We start from the raw sequence: 17,037 nt of genomic DNA, 5'->3' as shown, positions 1-17,037 counted from the left end.
TAGCATACTCAATAAATACTTATTTGAATGTGAAAATACTTCGTTAACACATGCCATGAACAATTCATCAATGTCATTCATTATTTTGCAAAGTATTATCTTCTCCAAATGAAGCGTAATTTATAAAACTGAAGAAAAATAACAGTCATATTATGGCAAATGTATTTATTCATTTTATTGGAAAAGGAACTTTTATAGCAAAATTGTATGAAATAATTGTGTCTGGGAAAATGAAACATTTCAGAGATCTTCTCTGAGCAAAAGAAAACCCACTTCTCTTTGGGAACTTATAACAGTGCATGCATCCACATGAAGAATTAGGCAGAAGATGAAGGGGTGGGTCATTTGTAAATAGCTATACTGAAGTCACTAAAACTAAATGAAACTTTACTAAGGAATAGATTAACCTTTTTGTTGTATTTTTCTGTAGGTAGTGAATCAGGCATAAGTCCCAGATTTGTTTGTCTTTCTCTCTCTCTCTCTCTCCCTTTCTTTTCTTTCTTTCTTTCTTTCTTTCTTCCTTTCTTTCTTTCTTTCTTTCTTTTTTTGTCAAAGATTTTGTACTCAGTGGTAATTTTTTTATTAAATTAAGAGAATGTGATGGGATTATTTCTATCTACTTACTCATCTAAAAAAATGTAATACAATGAGATCTGGAAGATAATAGTTTTCCATTTATGTAGTAACCTTTAAGTATTTATGGTAAGACAATTATTCCTTCCTGGGGGATATCATAATGATGCAGTCTTCAAAGCAGTTGCATCATAGCTTAAGTGCTTGTTAACTACCTACCAAGATATTTCTTTGCCATCTCCTTAGAGTAAAATTAGGTTGGATAAACTCCATATTATGCAACATAGAAAAACTCCTTGGTAAAATCAGTCCTTTTAAGTTGATTTATAAACCAGTTAGAACAGGACAATAGAAAATAATCATATTAAGAAGACCAGTTTATGTATGGGCGTTTTTAAATAATCAGGTTATCTAATGTTCTTTAAAGTTTGTTGATTAAATATTAATCACAATTAAATCTAAACTCCAAGAAGGCATTCAGTTTAAATATATTAGAAGTCTGTTCCTTTAACTCAGATGAAAACTGTGAAAACAGACAAGAGCTCACAGCTCCCTCCTAAACAATTTTGTATGTATCACTAGTTGCTATGGCAGTTTACTTCACACTGAAAACTATCACATTTAATATGGTTAATGCCCATAGTTACAGAGAAAGCCACATAAAACATTAATTCCAAAAAGATGAGCATATAGCCTTTTAAAAAAATACTGTACATGGTGTACTCAAATCTACTAAAAACATGTATCAAAGTTTACTGTTAATTTTTTAACCTTTGTTTCCAACTACTATACAAACCTACAAATAAAATGAAGGAATTTTTTTCCAATTTATTTAGAAAGCCAAAAAAAGTGACTTCTATGTTGATCTTCACTTCTCTATACATCCATTGACCTGAGATATTTCCTCTTGGTTAACTCAAATGCAACCAACATAAAGTTATTTTAAACTCTAATTTAAAATGTACTAAGAAAAACACAGAATGTCACATTTCATTGTGTTCTATCCTGCTCAAAAATATAGAATAAATCAAATATTTGTTTAAAAAAATCTTCTCATTGTCCAATTCTGAGTAGATCACTTGATGGAAAAGCTTTTTGAGATTATGATAAACTATATGGCAGCTTTCTTGTAAAACAAATGGTATTCCTTATCATCACACTTAAAGTTCTAATAATGAAAAATTTTTTTTCAATATCCCATAATTGGGTTTATTTCTAATTATCATCTATCTGGCAAAGTACTAAACTTTAATAGAGAGACTTGGTTTTCAGCAATCGAGTAAAGAAGCACAAAGTAAATTCATCTCTTATATTTTGCAGAAGTTGCATAAATTTTACTACCAGGCAGGCAAAATCAATAGTTTTAGTTTGTCTTTAACTGTTTCATTACCATTGCAAATACTGTTATTTTCCACCTCCTCTTCCCTCCTCATCCCCCCTCCTCGTTTTATTATTTGGTTTTTGTTTCTGGTTTTGATTTTTAAATAAAACATGTTATCTCCATGAACTTTAAATGCTAGGCATCTGCTTAGAAAAAAAGGTTAATTCCCACCAAACTAATGTCAAATGTAGGAAATGAGTCTTGGGTTACACAGGTGGGCCAAGTCCTTAGTTGTGGACTGAGAATGGGAAACTTACAGCAAGGTTCCTGTAAGTCATTGATGAAATTAGAAGAGCTTGACTTTAAAGATCTCACCTTTTGAGCTGCTTTAGAGGGACTCTTGTTTTTGCTGCCTTTAGGTCTTCCCCTGGGTCTCTTAGGAGAGGGCTCACAGGTTGGCTCCTAATTGTAAAGGAAAAAGAAAAAAATGCTGTTGTGGAAGGATGTCTGAAAGAAATTGACCCTGACTCTTTAGCTATATTTTCTGCTCAACAGAGTAGTTGTTAGAACACATTCAGTTCAAGCGTAAAAGGATGATGATGGCACAGAGTTTCCAAAAAGGGGAAGTAACCACACTTTCAATCCAAGAGTTCAAAGAGGAAACTATTTTGCATATGAAAACTGGATTCCATTTCTAACCTAAAATGCTAACAAAGCGCGAAAAAAGATGCAAGTTCAAGACGGTCATATATTTTTAAGATGCAAATTGACAGGCTATGCATTTGGAAACTTAGAGCAACAGCAAGCCTTTTTTAAGGATACCAGCATCCATTCTACCAGATTTCACACAGAAACGAAAAACTAACAGCAGCTATTCCAGTCACCCTCCACACTGTAAAGGTGGCTTGTACCTGGATTCTAGGTTGATTATGACACAATCGACACATTCTAAGTCAAACTTTGGAGCGATTATCTAAGCTCTTCAGCTCAGAATAACTCCATTCTCCCTAAAAATTCCAAATAATCAGGGTAAAGCTGTGGTGGGAGGTTTTGCTTGAATTATCTGGATAATTGCTTCAATAATTCTCCGCTTCCTTTTGGAGATGGCAGGCATGGCCTCCTGTCTAAACTTAAATATCTTTTGATACAAATAAACATATTTTCTTCAAAACTTTTTTTGAGAAAACTCTTCTGGGGGTGAATTGGAGAAAACTAAAAGGGAATAGGGGTGGGGTGTGAGGAGGAATAGAAAGGAGAAAAAGAAGCAATCATTAGGTTTAGCAAAACTGCAAAAGGCTCTTATGCCCAGTTGTAAATACTCCAGTGGTTAAGAGAATGTGACGATGAATATTCCAGATCCTAAATGACTATCCAGTGAATCATCTATTCAGATTCGGTGATTAGACGAGACTCGTGAACCGAAAACGCAGGAAAAGTGCTCATCAATGAAGATTTGCATCCTATTCACCCAATCTGGGGCCAGCTTCACTACCAGCGTCTACGGGGCCGCCAGCGCCAGGGGACACATCCAGAGCACACACACATCCGAGCCACTAGCTTCTTTCTTTGTGAATTTCTCCTCAACCCGAAAGGTAAAATCTCCAAGCGCCTCCAGATCCCATTGCATTTTCTTTCGTAGACAGGGGCGGGGGTGCCATTAGGAACTTTAGAGAAAGCCAAAGCCGAGTGCCGAGTGGGAAGTGAGAGGGGGAGGGCAGAGACTTCTTGGGAGGTGTAAAACAGGATCCTAACGCGGGATAAAGTGTCGCTTGGACAGAGCGGGAAAGCTCAGGCGCCTCTACATTGGCTTGTTCCCTTTGATGATTTCAAAAAGGTACAGCCCTCTCAGCTTCTCTAAATCGCACGGGGCAAGCAAACGTTGTGCAGGGTCCCCACCTGGCTCTGAGGCACCTTTGGGACTCTGGAATAATTTTCTAACCGGCCTATTTGCCACGAAGGAAGCGATCTGAGGCTAAAGGACGAAGGGGAAGCTTTAAAGCCCGAGCAAGTGGAGTTTAAATGTTCTCCATAGACATGTCCCGCTCCAACCCTGCCCGCCAAGGCTTGGAAATTGCTGCGAACAAAACCCTCAGCTCTGGGCGCTGCGCGCAGCTCTGCAAGCGCCGGCTGCACGCTTAATTGGTTGCATCCGCAGACAAAACCCTCTACTCCGCGGGGTCCCGGGAGCCCCTCGAAAGCCGCTCCCAACCCCCCGCCACTCGCCCTGGAGAACATTTACTGTCTGCAGCTCTAAGGTGCGGGATTCAGGGGGCAAAGGCGGCCAGGGGCGCCTGGCGAGGAAGTGACCCCAGCTACCGTATACCCTCCGGGACACTCCTTCCAACGTGCCTTTGGCGGAGCGAGGTCACCCCGTCCCGCGGGGGCCCAGGCTCCCCGGTAGCCCCTTCTCCAAGCCACCTCTGGCGGCCGCTGCGCCGCAATAAAATAAAGCCCTAAGAGGACCGGGCAGCCAGGGTCTCCACGCGTTCTTTGTCGGGAAGGCGCGAGTCTCGGGCCACCGAGAGCGCAGGGAGGGCGCCAAGGGGGCGGCTATGGCACTCCAGCTTCCAGCCGCCTAGCAGCCCCGAGAGGCGTGAGAAAGAGCCTCGGGTCCCCAGGGCTCCAGCCCCATCCGCCCTGACCGGCTGGAGTTCCCCTGTCCCCAGCACCCCCTTCCCCCCGCGGCAGCTTCAAGAGCGGCTGCAAAGCGCTGGCGAGCCATGGTCCGCGGGACCCCGAGCGCCTCCAGTCACCAGGCGACACCGCGCCACTCCGGGCCGTGCACAATAGCGAAAGTCTGCGGACGCACTGCGCCTGACCCCACCTCCCGCCTTTCCCGGCCGCCCGCCGCGGCTCCCATCTCCCGGCGCCGAGGGACGCGGGCGCCCGGGGCTCGGCGGCGCCCTCGTAGGGGACTCTGCCGGCGGCCCTCGGGGTCCGGGGGCAGCGGTCACTGGGTTCCCGCGCTCGGGTGGCCCCCGCGCGCCGCGGGGCCCCTGCTGAGAGGCCGGGGTGGCCCGGCGCCCCCGCGGCGCCCGCGTACTGACTTGCTGCTGCTTCCTGGGTCGGCCGCGTCCTCTCTTCTGAGGCGTCGGGGCGGCAGGTTGTCCCTGGGCTGAAGTGGACGGCTGCCCGGTGCCTTCCCCGCGTGCGCTCATCCTGCGTCCCGCCGCCGCCGCTACCGCTGCCGCCGCCGCCGCTACCGCTGCCTCTGCAGCCGCTGCGCCTCGGCCGCCCGAATCTGCCCGGCACCTTTCGGAGACGGGGTGGAGGGTGGAGGAGCGGGCGCGGTGAGCACGGGCGGGCGCGCTGCGAGGGCTGCTGTGGCTTAGGCTGCCGCCGCTGCCACCATCAACACCGGACGTCCAGCGGCTGCCAAAAAGAGAGAGAGGAGGGGAGGAGGAGAGAAGGAGGCGCTGCCGGCGGCGGCGGCGGCGGTGGCGGCGGCGGTGGGTGGGTGCCGGAGGTGGAGGTGGCGGCAGAGGTGGAGGTAGCGAGAGGAGGAGGGGAGCGTGTGAGGAGGAGGAGAGGTCTGGGCTTTGGGGAGGCTCCCCGGTCGGGTCGGGATCAGGACGTGCGGGCACCGGGAGCACTTGGGAAGCAGACTGGAAGGGGAAGAGACTTGGAGTGAATTGTGTCCCTTGAAATGTTAGGCGGGGAAAGAATTCCTCCTCCTCTTCCCCTCCGCGCCGAGAGCGAGAGAGAGAGAGAGAGAGCGAGAGAGAGAAAGGAGTGCTCTGGGCAGCCAGCAAAAGGAGGATGGAAAGGTTGGCCGCGATCGGGTCGGGCACCCAGCGCAAGCAAGGGACAGAGCAGTGGGTGGCACCGCGCCTCCTCGGATGGCGGGAGCAGACGGCGGCGGCACTGCGCAGTGGAAGCGGGACCGCTGCTCGCTCCTGCGTCCTGCAGCAAGCGCGCGCGGCCGGGGCTGGAAGTTTTCTGAGCCCCTGGCCCGGGATCCGAGCGGGATGAGAGTGTGTGTGTGTGTGTGTGTGTGCGCGCGCGCGCGCGCTCGCCGGGGCCCGGGTGTGTGGGGGGGCGGCAGGGGGAGTGCCCACCTCTAATCGGGGGCGGATAAAGGGGAGGGGGCTGCGCAGGAGGAAAGTATGAGGAGGAGGGAGGCCAGGCGGACCGCGGAGACCAGGCGCCTGGCCGTGGGCCAGACACAGTGTTCGAAATACAACTGCCTTGGCGGCGGCGGCGCCCGGGTGCCACCCGGAGCCCGGCTCACGTGCTCCGGCCCGGCGGCGGGGTTAAAGGGACAGACCGGGGATCCCGGGCCCGCCCGCCGCGGGCCTCGCCCCACCGGCTGCCCGAGGTCATAGCAGGGCGGTCGTTCAGGGAAGGCGCGAGAAAGCGCGAGAACGTTGACTGTCCCAGAGCCACGCTGCCGGGGCTCGGCCTTTACCTGTGCGTCCCCAGTGCGGAGCCAACACTTTGTCGGAAGCGCCTAGCTGCCCCGACTTCAGCGTCCCGGTCCCCTGGGAGTGGGAAGCTACTGCCGGGCAGCAGGAGCAGGACCTCAGACAGCCCGCGGCCGCCGCAGGATGCCCTCCCTGCCGAGCGCGCAGTCCGGCGCGCACGGCAACCACGCGCACAAACATGCACTCTTACAAACGTGTGGGCACGGGCACGGTTGCTCGAACGCAGATACACGGGCACGCAAGCGCTCCTAAACACACGCGAACCCACACGCAAACACACAGGCACGCAGATGTCCATGCACTTTCGCAGACACAGGCACACGTGCACACAATGTGCACACAGCACGCCCAGCGCGCCCGACTCTGCGCCGAGTTCTTTCCTCAGCGAAAGTCCAGAGACTACACGAAGTCTCCCCAGGGCTCACGCTGCATACCCCGGGTTCCAAAGCTCGTGGGGTAAAGGGAACCTCACGGATCCCTAACATCACAATTACATCCGCTGCCCAACGTTCCCTTGAATTTGAATTTGCCTCCATTTAACCTTCTCCCTAAGAACTTTTTTCTTTTTTTTTTCTTTTTTTTTTTTTTTTGCAAAGTCCTAATTTTATAGCCTGGGCTGTTTCTGAGTTACGTGAGTTACCATAATGGCCACAGTCCGTTTTTAGAAGGTGGAGTCCATTTAAAAATGTACCTCATTTCATCCTTGAAAAACACAAAACTCTAAAAAAAATTAGGTTCAGATTTTCACACATCACACCCAAAATTATTTTGGATTGATTCCAAAATAAAAACTTTCACCCAGGGAAGAATTTTTCTTTCAGAGATACAGACCACCGTGGAATACAAACGCCTATTTTCAGTCCTAAACAGCGAGTTAGGAACCGCCAGGTTCCGCTGTGCCTGTGGAGGAGGCGCAATGGCGCTGATTGGTCCGTGTTGCCATTTTAAATCCATTTCCAGCTGCCCTCTGCTGAGCTGGGACACTTTGCAGCCCGTTGAGTGCTCTGCAGAAACCAGGGTTTCTCCGGGATCTGGGAACGCTTAGCTAGGATAGAGAGGGAGAGCCCCCATCCCTCCAGATGGAGCCCAACAGCTAACTGGGCAGGGAGGGCTCTAACAGGAACGGAAGGTTTTCTGTCAGAGCGTGGTTGAAAGATGGTATCTTCATCAAAGGGACTGAAATTTCACCTCCTAACGATTGCAGTAACACTTCCTAACTGCCAAGTGTGCACATTTTTAATTCTGATCACATATTTGCACGGTGGTGTGCACAGTTTGCACACACATGCACACTGGCTTCTGGGTTTGTTTTTGTTTACTTGCCTTTTATCAGGAGTGGACATAAACTAAAAATGAATGTAGGTGGAAGTCGCCAAAAATTTCTGCCACCTAGTTTTATACTCACTGTATCCTTTAAAAAATGTACACAGAGGTTGGCAAGGAGAGTATTCCAAATTTTTATTTTATGCATTAATCCCTGAATCTACAAGAATTACAGAAAGAATTGGGGCTTGGGGATTGTCCAGCCACTTGTTTTCAGGACACTCTGCTATCAAACTATTTGTCTGCTTTTGAATTTATAACAAGATACAAAACAAATATTGCATCGTTTTGTCTAAATCAGTTTTGTGTATTTTCATTCTTTGGACTGTGTTTATTTAAATTTTTTCAGATTTCTTGATATTTTCTGTGAGACATTATCATTTGTTTTCAATTTTGGAATGATTGAGACCTTTACTAAAAGATGTTGTCCTTACATATTCATTTTATAAAGATAAATGGTTAGATCTTATTTTTAAGGATATAGAAATTTTTTACATTTATATTTGAGCCCCTCCCACACACCTCCCCTTCCCCCTACCCCCAGTTTCCCAACGGTTCATTTTTCACTACTTTACTATAGATTATCCATCCATCCAAGTTAAACTCTACTTTTTAATTGGAGAACTTTCCGGGGGTTCCTATCCACGTTAAACTCTTGCTTTTCTTCTTCTGCATTTACTATCAAATTGAACAATACCTTGGCTGTTTATGTTAATAAGGCTTCTGGTGATGTGTCACATAATTTAGAGTAGTGTTTAGACCAGGTTAACCAATTATTGGGTGGTCAAATTAATTTAGTGGAACCCAAAGATTATTTTAAAAAATAAATAAAATTGAAAAGAGACGATCATATGTAAATTTTCTCTCTTAGTTATACATCACATGTGCATGTTTCAAGGTGGATTTATTTTCATCTTTTACTATCTTGAAAATCAGGATATATCCTGAAGTCCCAGGTATCTTAGTACTGGGCTATGCGACTCTGCTGTGGCACAAGACAGTTTCTGTTTTAGTAGTCCGCATAATACTAGTGTGTCTTATAATCAATGGCATAGTGGTATATACACAGAGTATGTGTAAAATTGATTGCTTACTGTGGGTTACACTGAAAAATGTTTAAACTTCATTGACTTAGACAGTTACTGAGACCTGAGTACCTCCACAACTCCACAAAACTGAATATTTGTCACCTCTGTGAAGTTTGGCAAATTATTCCTCCTCTCTGTATCTCAGCATCCTCATTTTTAAAATAAAAGATCAGTGTAATCTCTGAGGGTTCCTCTGGTTTTACCAGACTGCAACATGGATTAAAGACTTAAATCTATGACCTGACACCATCAAATTATTAGAGAGTATTGGAAAAACCCTGCAAGATATAGGTACTGGCAAAGACTTCTTGGAAAATACCCCAGAAGCACAGGCAGTCAAAGCCAAAATTAACATTTGGGATTGCATCAAATTGAGAAGTTTCTGTACTGCAAAAGAAACAGTCAGGAGAGTGAAGAGGCAACCAACAGAATGGGAAAAAATATTTGCAAACTATGCAACAGATAAAGGGTTGATAACCAGAATCTACAAAGAAATCAAGAAACTCCACAACATCAAAACAAACAACCCACTTGAGAGATGGGCCAAGGACCTCAATAGACATTTTTCAAAAGAGGAAATCCAAATGGCCAACAGACACATGAAAAAATGTTCAAGATCACTAGCACTAGATGTGCAATTCGGGACATGCTCAAGCTGACTTGCCCCAAACGGTAGAGTTAGAAACATACCAGGGGGTTCCAATTCAATCCCATCAAGGTGGCATGTACCAATGCCATCTCACTAGTCCAAGTGATCAATTTCTGTTCACAATTGATCATAGTGATAGGACTAAGAGCCAAAGGGATCACACAAACAAGACTAGTGTCTGCTAATACTAACTGATAGAATAAAAAAGGGAGAGAACGATCCAACATGGGAAGTGGGATACACAGCAGACTCATAGAATGGCAGATGTCCTAAACAGCACTCTGGCCTCAGAATCAGCCCTTAAGGCATGCAGATCTGGCTGAAAAGCCCATGAGAGTATTTCAGGCATGGAAAGCCAAGACACTCTGGCAAAAAAAAAAAAAAAAAAAAAAAAAAAAAAAAAAAAAAACAAAAAAACAAAACACCTAAATGAAAGATCTCCGCAAGTGAGATCCCAGTGGAAAGAACAGGTCATCAAAGAAATCAAAGAAGGAGGTACCTTTCCCTGAAGGGAGGAGAGAACTTCCACTCTGACTACGACCTTGCCTAAATATGATCAGAGTCGGTGAACTCAAAAGGCTTCCATAGCCTTGGCAACCCATGACAAGAGCTTAGGGTGATTATTGATGCCATAAACAAGAGTGTCAATTGGTTAAGTCAACAACAGGAGTCATTGTGCACTTACTCCTCATGTAGGATCCCTGTCCTTAATGTGCTGTACATTGTGATTTCATGCTATAATTAGTACTCAAACAGTATTTTTCACTTTGTGTTTCTATGTGGGTGCAAACTATTGAAATCTTTACTTAATATATGCTAAGCTGATCTTCTGTATATAAAGAGAATTGAAAATGAATCTTGATGTGAACGGAAGGGGAGAAGGAGCGGGAAAGGGGAGGGTTGCGGGTGGGAGGGAAGTTATGGGGGGGGGGCATTGTAATCCATAAGCTGTACTTTGGAAATTTATATTCATTAAATAGAAGTTAAAAAAAACTTTAAAAAATACCTAATATCTTATTCTTTAATTATGTCAAGTTTATATGTAAATTGTATGTGTATATTCCCTGGAGACAGGTGGTATTTTTTTTTACACCTCATCTTTGTATTGATTTTGTCTAGGGATCATAATTTCATAATAGAATTTGGTACTTATTAATTGATTGCTATTACAAAGTGACTTCCAATAAGATTGTTGTTCTACTACATGCTGCACACAGAACAAGCAAAGCATTACATGTATTAGATTGTCTTCAAGATCACTTTGACAAAAGGAAGATTCATCTGTGATAAAGGGATTGAGGTTTTCACATCGCATTTACACTCCAATACATTTGCAAATAAAAGAATCATTTAAGGATTTCCTCAGATTACAGCTGATTGCATTAATCTTAGATGTATTTCACATGTAAACAGAAATTTATCTTAACCAGATATTTTGGATGTCACAGAAAAAAATACAAATAATATTTATTGAACTGAATACATCGCATACATAAAGGTATATCTGCATCCAATCTTAGTATAGTACAAAGGAAATGCCTTCAGCGTCTTGTATTCTAATTTGGCTAAAAAACCATTTCAAGTATTTTTAAATAAGCTCATTTACTCCACTTAAATCCATTATTTAGAAATTATATCTCTTTGAATATATCCAGTATTTAATGGAACGCAGGAGATGTCTCTGAGGGTTTTCCTCCAATAGCATTGAGAATGGGTTTGTGCTGCCCAGCTAGCGTGCTTTCTCTTTTCTCTTTCTTTCTCTTTTTTTGGGGGAGGGCAGCCTTCATAGTCCTGTAATCAGAGCACTAAACAAAATTAATCTGTCCATTCATTCAACATATTCTGAGTTGGTTTTGCTGGAATCTCACTTAAAATTCTCTCAGGGCTCCAGAAAGTAATTCGTGTAAAACTAGAGAGAATTTGTCTTTAAAAATAACTAGGTGCTCATTTAAAAATCCATAGCTTATTCAACAGCTACTTTTTGAGGACTTAATGTCTGCTGGAATTCATGGAACATTCCTTTGGACAAGAGTCATGGAAGCAGAGCAGAAGTAAAAGACTTCACATTCTCTATCTCATCCATATTGACTTCCTTTTGTCAACTCCAAACATTCCTAGTGTCTATAGTTAACAAGCAGCTTTGATATAAAGAAGAATGCGGGCTTTGAAATCAGATTTAGAGACAGGGGGTTTGGTAGGCAAGACAAAATGGCCCACAAGATCTCCTGCCATGTCTCCATGCCATGCACAGGCATACATAATTCCTGGGCCTATAAAATACTGAATCTTATCTCCATGGTTAGGTTGTGTTACGCGGCATAGTTGACCTTAAGGCAGAAAAATATCCAGACAAGCCTGACCTGATTGTACATGTCTGAAACACGTAGTTTTCTCTGGATCCTTTTTGGAGATGAAATTGGAGATCTGAAGTAAAGGAAGGTTTTGACTCCTCACTGCTGCTTTGAAAGATGGAGAGGATGCATGGCAAAGAAGCGTGTGGCCTCTGGAAACAGCGCAGCCCAGTCTAACAGCAGGTGAGGCCAGAAGGACCTCATTTCTGCAGCTACAAGGAACTGACTTCTGCCAACAAACACGGAAGTGTGTGAAAGTGCCATCTTCCCCAGAGCCTCCAGATGAGAACTCAGTGCTGCCGACACTTTGATTTCAGCCAGGTGACACCCAAGCAGAGAAACCAACCACACCCTACCTGACTTTTGACATAGAAAACTTGACCTAATAGATGGGTATTTTAAGCTATTGCATTTGTAGTATTTTTTTTTTTCATTTTATTTGAAAAGAAGAGACACAGAGGGAGAGACAGGCAGAGAGTTCTTTCATCTGCTGGATCAATCCCCAAATGCCACAGCAGCCATGTCTGGATCAGGCTGAAGCCAGGAGACCAGAATTCAATCCAGGCTTCCCATGTTCATTACAGGAACCTAAATACTTGTATCATCATCTGCTGCCTTTCAGGATGTATGTTATCAGGAAGCTGCACCAGAAGTGCAGGAGATGGGACTCAACCAGGCACTCCAATAGGGGATGCAGGTGTTCCGAATCAGGTGTTAAGTGGTGCGCCACATGCCCATCCCTTTGGTAATTTGTTATGCAGCAGTGGGAAATGAATACAAGAGGAATGTAACCAAACAGTCTTCCTCTCCTTTCCTACCCTCAGCACCATTCGTCGTACAATTCATCTAGACACGTTCCACATGGTTGCACCATCCCATGAAACCATTTTCCCTACTAATTTGGGTTTATTGAGAAGTAGTGGCCAGCAACTGAAATCCAACTTTGGGGTAGGTGTTGTGGCACAGTGGGTTAAGCTGCCACTTAGGATGCCCTCATCCCATATCAGAGTGCTGGTTCGAGTCCTGGCTGCTCTACTTGTGATCTAGCTCCCTGCTAATAAACCCAGGAGAGAGAAGATGATGATCAAAGTACTTGAGTCTCTGCCACGCATGCAGAAAACCCTGATGGAGTTCCTAGCTCCTGGCTTCAGCCTGGCCCAGCTCCGGATATTGTAGCCATTTGGGGAGTGAACCAGCAGATGGAAGATCTCTCTCTCTCTCTCTCGATCTCTCTCTCTCTCTCTTTGACATTCCTCCCACAAAAGATAAAATTGAATTTCCTTCCATTGATTAAGAGTCAGCTTTACGAACTTGCTTGTAATAAATAAAAGGCTACAGAAGTGATGTTGCATAATTTTGGAAGTTAGATAAGAAAAGGCTACAAGAATAATGTAACTACTGCTTGATCCCAATCTTTTGCTTCTGGTCTCCCGTTCTCCTCTCTCTGCACCTTGAAATCCCTGAGCCAACATATAAGAAGCTTAGCTACCTTGAAGCCACCCTGCTGGAAAGACCGCAGGGAGAGGCCACACAGAGATAGACATGCCAAGGAGCCCTGGATATGCCAGCTCCTAGATATTGGTCTTCTCATCAGCTGCCTAACAGATGAATGTATGAGGGGCCAGCATTGTGGCTCTCAGCAAGTTAAGCTATTGCCTGCAACACCGGCATCCCATATTAGTGTTAATTCGAGTCTTGGATGCTCCTCGCTAAGGCACCTGGGAAGACAGCAGATAATGGCTTAGGTAGTTGGGTCACCCAAATGGGAGACACAAATGGAGTTGCAGGTTTCTGGCTTTAGCCTGACTGCTATGGCCATTTTGGGAGTGAATCAGTGGATGGAAGATCCCTCTCTCTCCTTCCCTGTGTCTCTCTGTAACTCTGCTTTTCAAATAAATCAGTAAATAAATATTTAAAAAATAAATGACTGCATGCATATTCCAATAAATCTTGGTCCTTGAGAGGAACAGGACCAGTGGTTGGGACCACTGCCATTAAGCCACCCCAAGCTAATGTGATGTAGAGCAAACGGAACTTTGTTGAACTCTTCCCCTGCAGATGATGTTTGAGTTGTATTATGTGTTGGTTTGTACTTAAGGCACTAGGTTTTTTGGTGGATTGTTACATAACCATAGAAACTGACCTATCATTTTCTCCTCAAAAGTAATTTCTTTCTTTATTTACCTCATCTCTGTATTGTAAATTGGGAAAATAAAATAAAAAGCTCAAATAAATGCTTTAATTAATTAGAGATCACTCTAAATTGGAACTCACACTTAGCTAGGAACCACTTTAGGTCCTCCTTCTCTTTCCACATCGAATGATCACCTCTTAAATATCTCTTGATTAATCTACTCTCTCCCTCAGCTGTCACTGTCCTAAGTAGGGCTCTTTTCATATTCCTTTTGGGTTATTTCAATATATTTCTTTCTAAACTTCTAGTCTTCAGTCTTACATTCTAAAAAACTATTCTTCATACAGCTTTTAGAAGAATGTATTTCTTTCTTTGGTCAGTTATTTTTATAGGTTTTTTTTTTCTTATCACAATAGACATACACTGCTGAAAATTCAGATGAAGGGGGTGGGTGTTTGGCCTTCCAGTTAAATAGACAGAATGCCCACATCCTACATTGGAGTCGGAGGTCTGACTCCTTGCCTCTGCTCCTAAATCCTGCTTTCCGTTAATGTGCATCCTGGAAGGCAACATGTGATGGCTCAAGTGGTTGATCCCTGGCACTCACATGGGAGACCTAGAGTGCATGTCTGGCTCCTAACTTCAGGCCCCTGGATATAATGGGTATTTTGGGAGTGAACTCTTCGACAGCTCTCTCGCTCTCCTCTCTCCATCTCTCAAATAATTTTAAAAAATTACAAAGAAAATGCAGATGACATAAAAGTAGAGAAAAATTTTCTCCAGTCACCCTACCACTGAGAGATAATCCTCAACCATTTTAATCCTTTTAGACTTTAAGTGGACAAATAAAGGTTTGCAGTGACATTCAGTTTCATAACCGGTTTTATCTAAATAATGTATCATGAATAGTTTTGATATTTTTGAATGTTCTATAACACCATTTATTTTTGGGGGGAGATAACATTTCTATTTATTTGTTTGCTTGTTGATTTTTCCCCAAAGAAACCTTTTATTTAAGGAATACAGACATCATCATTTCATAAGTACAACTTTAGGAATATAGTGATTCTTCTCACCATACCCACACTCCCACCCACTCTCCTACCTCTCCTCCTCTACTTTCTCCCATTCCCAGTTCCATTCTCCACTAAGATCCATTTTTTACTAACTTTGTACACGGAACACCAATTCTATACTTAGGTACAGAGTTCAACAATTTGCATGGTAAAAAAAAAAAAATCAAAAAACAAAACACAAAGGGCCAGCACTGTGGTTCAGCAGGTTAACGCCCTGGCCTGAAGCGCCAGCATCCCATATGGGCACCAGTTCGAGTCCCAGCTGCTCCACTTCTAATCCAGCTCTCTGCTATGGCATGGGAAAGCAGTAGAAGATGGCCCAAGTCCTTGGGCCCCTGCACCCATGTGGGAGACCCAGAAGGCACTCCTGGCTCCTGGCTTTGGATTGGCGCAGCTCTGGCCATTGCGGTCAACTAGGGAGTGAACCAGCGGATGGAAGACCTCTCTCTATCTCTGCCTCTCCTCTCTCTGTGTAACTCTGACTTTCAAATAAATAAATAAATCTTTAAAAAAAAAGACAAAACAAACAAAAAAACACTGTTCCTCAACAGTTGAGACAAGGGCTGTTCAAAGTCATTGAATCTTGAAGTTAATTTCTCTTCTTCTTCTTCCTCTTCCTCTTCCTCCTCCTCCTCCTCTCCTCTCCTCTATTTCTCCTTCCCTTCTTCTTCTTTAGAAATTTAATTAACTTTAACAAAGCACCCAAGAATGACACATCTTTGGGAGCACTTATATATAGTTATAATACAACTCTTTGAGGACAGAGGTCCTACATGGGGAGTTACTGCACAGTGACTCTTGTTGTGAATTTAGACTTAACACTTTTTTTTTTTTTTTTGACAGGCAGAGTGGACAGTGAGAGAGAGAGAGACAGAGAGAAAGGTCTTCCTTTGCCATTGGTTCACCCTCCAATGGCCGCCGCAGCCGGTGTGCTGCGGCCTGCGCACCGCGCTGATCCGAAGCCAGGAGCCAGGTACTTATCCTGGTCTGCCATGCAGTGCAGGGTCCAAGCACTTGGGCCATCCTCCACTGCACTCCCAGGCCATAGTAGAGAGCTGGCCTGGAAGAGGGGCAACCAGGGCAGAATCCGGTGCCCCAACCAGGACCAGAAGCCGGTGTGCCAGCGCCGCAGGTGGAGGATTAGCCTATTGAGCCGCAGCGCTGGCAAGCACTTAACACTCTTACATATGACATCAGTGATCACCCGAGGCTCTTGACATGAGCTGCCTAGGCTATGGAAGCCTTTTGAATCCACAAACTCCATCAGTATTTAGATAAGGCCATAAGCAAAGTGGAAGTTCTTGCCTCCCTTCAGAGAAAAGTACCTCCTTCTTTGATGACCACTTCTTTCCACTGGGGTCTGACCCACTGAGATCCTTCATGTAGGATATTTTTTGCCTGAGTGTCTTGGCTTTCCCTACCTAAAATGCTCTCGTGGGCTTTTAAGCCAGACCAAAATGCCTTAAGGGCTGATTCTGAAGTCAGATATAACACCATTTCTAATACATCTATTATATATATGTATTATATATATATATAAATGAAATAGAACAGCTGGTATTAAATAAGCATTTGAAAAAAAATTTATGACATCCTTGTAGAAAGCTGGAGAAATATGGCTTGGATGTTACGCATTCTTTTGTGCTGAGATCAACTTCAAAGGCAGTCTCTTTTATCAGAATCCTGGTATAATTTTCAAATTTTCAGTTGTCCTAAAGGTAGAAAGGATAGCTAACTGGACCAATATCCAAACTAAACTTAAAAAAAAAAAACTCAACAAACCATCATACAATTTAAGAAGATAAATACAAAGAAGATAAATAATTAGTTCCAAGAGGAAAAAAAATAGCCATATTAAAATGGGGCAAGTGACTCTAAAATAATTCCTATAATCACATATAAAACAAAGATACAGATATTATGAAAATTCCACCTAATATTCGTTATTACCCTCTGATTGAGTAATAGAACACTTATGATATTAGGTACAGCAAAATGTCCAACCGTAAAATCACATTTCATGACCTCCCTTCTAGATTGGAGCTGTGAATTATATAAGCCCAAGTATTTGGAAAGTTCTGGGAAAGACTTTTAAAGG

At 44.1% G+C, this 17,037-nt stretch overlaps 1 protein-coding gene and 1 long non-coding RNA gene across 4 annotated transcripts in view; one reads left to right on the top strand and one right to left on the bottom strand.

The window, feature by feature from the left end:
• The window catches only part of HMGA2 (high mobility group AT-hook 2), a 134,155-nt gene extending 127,480 nt beyond the window's left edge, over positions 1-6,675 (bottom strand). The window contains exons 1-3 of one of the 3 annotated variants that reach the window (XR_011380142.1): positions 6,303-6,675; positions 4,942-5,266; positions 2,270-2,356 (exon numbers count right to left, since the gene is read on the bottom strand). Coding sequence is in view for 2 of the 3 variants with exons in the window: in XM_017341960.3 (XP_017197449.1) it covers positions 2,270-2,356; positions 4,942-5,052 (198 nt within the window). In the remaining variant the exon portion in view is untranslated. Of the gene's footprint in view, positions 1-2,269; positions 2,357-2,760; positions 3,339-4,941; positions 5,267-6,302 lie in introns of those variants that run through there. The other 2 variants (XM_017341960.3, XM_051845646.2) reach the window with 2 other exon arrangements.
• The window catches only part of LOC138844382 (uncharacterized), a 67,268-nt gene continuing 52,611 nt past the window's right edge, over positions 2,381-17,037 (top strand). Inside the window, exon 1 of the long non-coding RNA XR_011380143.1 lies at positions 2,381-3,486. This is a non-coding gene — a long non-coding RNA (uncharacterized lncRNA). The remainder of the gene's footprint in view (positions 3,487-17,037) is intronic.

This window comes from Oryctolagus cuniculus, chromosome 11 (assembly GCF_964237555.1).
Source record: "Oryctolagus cuniculus chromosome 11, mOryCun1.1, whole genome shotgun sequence".
Taxonomy (NCBI): domain Eukaryota; kingdom Metazoa; phylum Chordata; class Mammalia; order Lagomorpha; family Leporidae; genus Oryctolagus; species Oryctolagus cuniculus.
The sequence above is the reverse complement of the archived record's forward strand: the minus strand, read 5'-3'. Positions and strand labels throughout refer to the sequence as shown.